At 43.6% G+C, this 4,285-nt stretch overlaps 1 protein-coding gene across 1 annotated transcript in view; it reads right to left on the reverse strand.

The window, feature by feature from the left end:
• EFCAB2 (EF-hand calcium binding domain 2) overlaps positions 1 to 4,285 on the reverse strand; it is a 92,388-nt gene that overhangs the window by 21,062 nt on the left and 67,041 nt on the right. The window contains exon 4 of the mRNA XM_011370087.2: positions 3,672 to 3,744. Within this exon, the coding sequence (XP_011368389.1) occupies positions 3,672 to 3,744 (73 nt within the window). The remainder of the gene's footprint in view (positions 1 to 3,671; positions 3,745 to 4,285) is intronic.

Here is a 4,285-nt window from a genome sequence, read left to right on the forward strand (position 1 = left end):
GAGCCGGGAGCCGGGAGCCGGGAGCCGGGGGAGTGCGCCTGAGGCTGGATGGGAGTTCGACCAAGGGGGCTGGAGGACGAGACTGCAAGAGCAAGAATTCATTGACTCCGGGCACTTTCCCAGGGCACAGGACCTAACGCCCTGGAAAAAGGGCGACAGAAGATGGGCGAACTCGCTGCTAAGGTGGCTCTCAGACACCTGGAATGAAGCAGAAAAGCTGAGCTGAGAAAAGGGATGTATCAGGAGTCAGCAGACCCACCAGAGGAGTACGTTCCGTGGGGGGCTCAGAGTAGGTCAGGAACGAGCGACTGCTGACGACAGGCACTCACAGATCTGGGCTGTTCATGTCCATGAACGACACGCCAGCCGCCCACTGCCCACCCCATAGTAACAGAAGCCAGGCGAAGAGGTTTAACCGCAGCAGCTCAGAGGCCGCGTAGAATGACCAGGAAGGCCGAAGGAATCGCAGAGATGGTTAACAGGGCAAGATATGCTCGGGGGCAAAACAGACGGGTCACCTGCAAGGGTTCTGTTTAACATCCATGAGGGGAACGGAGTTTTGCCCTCCCAAAACATGCTTTTTGGGATACTGATCATTCTAAGCTGGTATTTTTAAGAAAACAACAAACTCCCCCTTTACTTGCCTAAAGGAATTCAGGTGGAAAACCTGTTTCAAGGGAGCTATCACCTCAGCTAACGGGATCTAAGCGTGGCCCACAGGGAGGATTCCCACACAGTCTGTTCATTAGACTCCCCACGGCGTCCCATTGCTTCTGGGTCCCCCAGCAAGAATCTGTTCACCAGAAGTCTGCTCCTTCTCATCTACCTGTGAACCCCTACCTTCCCTTTGAAGTCCCAGACCTCTGCCTCCTCCTCCTTAGCTCAGAACTGCTTATAAGCCTCATCTGCCCGATCTGTCTTTGGGTCGCACATTCTCGTGGAACTCCCATACGTACACACGTAGTAAATTTGGTTATTTTCTCCTGTTCATCTGTCTCGTGTCTATTTGATTATTAGACCAGCCAGAAGAACTTAGAAGGATAGAAGGAAAATTATTTTTCCTCTCCTACATCTATAACCAAAATAGGGCAAGAATGAAGGAGCAGGAGGCTGAGGATGGTCGCCCCAAAGAAGTCATAATCCCCTACTGAGTTCCTAAACCTGAGCCAATTTCCATATTTGGAACCCACTGACTGAAGTAGCATAAAGCTGTTCATGATACTCCTTCATTATGTTTCCTCCCAGTGTTACTGAGGTGTAATCTATATGCAATAAAGTTTATTCGTTTCAGAGTATTAGTTTGAATTAATTTTCACAATTCTATAGTCAAGTAACCACCACCACAATCAAGACATAGAAAATTTCTTTTATTATAAACACTTAACTGATGCTCTTCTGTATTTGATCCCATCCTCTAGTTCATGTCCCCAGGTAACTATAAATCTGCTTTCTGACACTAGAGTTTTGTCCTTTTCTATAATTTTGCACATATGAAATGGTTAAAGACAAAATGAAACATTGGGCACCCAAACCCATGGGGCATTTTGGTAGAGAGCCACCGACAGAGCAAACAAATCCGAACACGCACTGAGTGCCCACCAAGTAACAGCTGACTCCTCGGAGTTGTTCGATTTAATTCTCATAAAAACACTGATATTGCTGCATTCCTTCGGCAGATGTGGACTCAGGCTTTGAAAGGTCAAGCAGCTCACCCAAGGCCATGCAGCTATAAGCGACAGCGTGGGATCTGAATCCAGAGCTCCTGACACTAGATGTGGTATTTGCTCTACTTTGCTGGACAAACCTATAGGTCGAGTTGGCAAACTTTTTCTGTAAAGAGCCAGATAGTAAATACTGAAGCTTTGCAAACCATATGGTCTCCGTCACAATGACTTAAGTCCAGTCTTGCAGTGAAAAAACGGCCATAGACAATATATAAATGAGTCTAGCTGTGTTCCACTAAAACTTAATTTACAAAAACAGGTGGAGAGCTGGATTTGGCCCAGGTGGTGTGGGTCCCTGACCTCTGCTACAGCTTAAAACTTATAAACAAACAATAAGGGACTAGGCTCTAAAAGCGTCTCCTTTTCTGACTCTCAGAGACATTTTTCATTACTGCTCCACTTACTCTACTGAATTATACAATAATTATGATTTCACTGTAAATTCATCTTCTAGTCTCTATCTCTCAAACTGTCAACTTTCCTTGCCCTAACACAAATTCTAGCTTTCTCAATAAATACCTTAAGGCAATGATGGATACTTTTTGTTTTTTTAATGTGAGCACCAATTCAGGAAAAGTCAGATTTTTTAGGTGAGGGGATTAAAAGTCCAAATTGGTGGCTAAGGAGCAGTCACAGAGACGCGAAGTGCAGCACAGGGACAGAGTCGATAATGTTGCAACGACTGTGTGCAGTGCCCAGTGGGGACTAGATTCATCGCGCATCACTTCGTAAATTATTTAAATGTCTAACCACGATGCTGTACACCTGAGACTAACATAAAATAATACTGAATGTCAACTCTAATTGAAAAATAAAAAAAATTTAAAAAGCATCTTCCTTCTACTCTTACTAAAAATAGCTTTATTGGATCCCAAGGTGGGAAAAGATGTAAAGATTTCCCGTTTTAAACGCTAATGAGAAACTGGTGTTGTTCTTAGTTACCAAGGTGCTAATATGTGGGCGACACGGTCACTGTGCCAGTCTCCACTACTTAACTTTACACAGCGCTTCAGGATTCAAAAAATCATCTTATATATCATCTCATTTACCTCTGAAGCCGGTTTTGAAATAGGCATTACTGCGGAGAAGCTGACACTCACAGAGGCTAAGTGACTCGCCCGATCACAATTCCTTCTCTTCCAGGTATCACTGAACGAGTGAGTCCTGTGCAAGAAACAGGAACTAAACTCCCACTTCTTTGTCTTTCTCCCTTATTCGCTGTGTTGATCCCTGTCCACCAACACCCACATGCCTAGATGAGCATTTTTGAAAAAATCTTTCTTCTGGTGGTCGCCCAGGTAGTGTCTTCCCCCTTCAGGCTTCTGTTTTGTTGAACTGAAAGATGCACTTGAAATTAGATCAGGCACTTTTCTGGAAAACCGAACAGGGCTTGAAGCTCTCTGGTCTTGAGCTGCTCATCACTGCTGTACGCAATGTCTTGCCAGGGACTCAGCCACACTACCATGAATGATCATTTTTTAAAATTCTTAGGCTGCTTAGTCAATGTCAAGTTAGTTCCTATTATTTTATTATGTTTACTACTTGCTCTGAAAGTTAGTTTTATTTTCCCAAATAAATATAAATTCCTTAGTCTCCAGTTCATCTATCCCCTTTAAATTGACATCTGTCATCTGTCAACACTCTTTCTGCACAGAATTAGTCTCCTATGCCTACTGGCCTTTCTTCAACTAATTTTAGAGAGTATAATGTCAAAGTGGGGTCTCACGCGATCCACTGCATTGCTTGGTCATGGCTATTTCCTTAAAATCTGATATTCTTTCAGATCCTGCTGGTTGTTGGATAATTCGCATAGCTGTCCTAATGTTTTCACTGAGCTTCTTCGGTAGGTTAGGGCATTTTTACTTTAAGGATTTTGTTGTTTTTTTTATTACAAGGAGCTGGAGTCGCAGTGAGTCTGCTGAATGGAACCTTCTAGGTCCTACTTACCTCTGCGATCAGATCGTGTAGCTCTCCTTCATTAGGGCAGCATCCTAATGACCTGACGATTGTGCCGATCTCTCTGGGGAAAAGCAATTAATAGTTTTAGAATATAAACTCTGAAAAGGCAAGTGCTACGTTTCTCTAAATTATTTCAGTGCAGACGCCGCATAGCAAACGAAGTCATTCGATAAATATTGTCTTGTGAGGATCAAAGATCTTTTCTGGGGAAAGGAAAGGCAGACCAGGGAAGTAAACAGAAAAGACAGAAACATTTGCATTGACCAGCAAACGCGAGCCCTGCGTGGGCCCAAATAGAAAAGTTTAGAAAAAGAAAAGAAAGGAGGGCAGAGTAAGAAAAAGACATGTCAGCCACTTCTAACTAACTTTAAGTGTTTAACTCCTTTGAACCTCAGTTTCTGCATCTGTAAAATGGGACTGATAACGCCTACCCAGGGGTCTATGGCAAAGTTTACATTTAAGGCAGAGTACTTAAAAGCATGGCCTGAAGTGTCAGAAAAAATTTCCAAGAGGTGCCTTAGCACCTCCAGCCATTCTCCATCTCAGCCCCCTTTTGCTATCACCATACTTCTTCCAAATTACGTATAACCGCCAATTCCATT

The sequence above is a fragment of the Pteropus vampyrus genome, unplaced genomic scaffold (genome assembly GCF_000151845.1).
Source record: "Pteropus vampyrus isolate Shadow unplaced genomic scaffold, Pvam_2.0 Scaffold159, whole genome shotgun sequence".
NCBI lineage: Eukaryota > Metazoa > Chordata > Mammalia > Chiroptera > Pteropodidae > Pteropus > Pteropus vampyrus.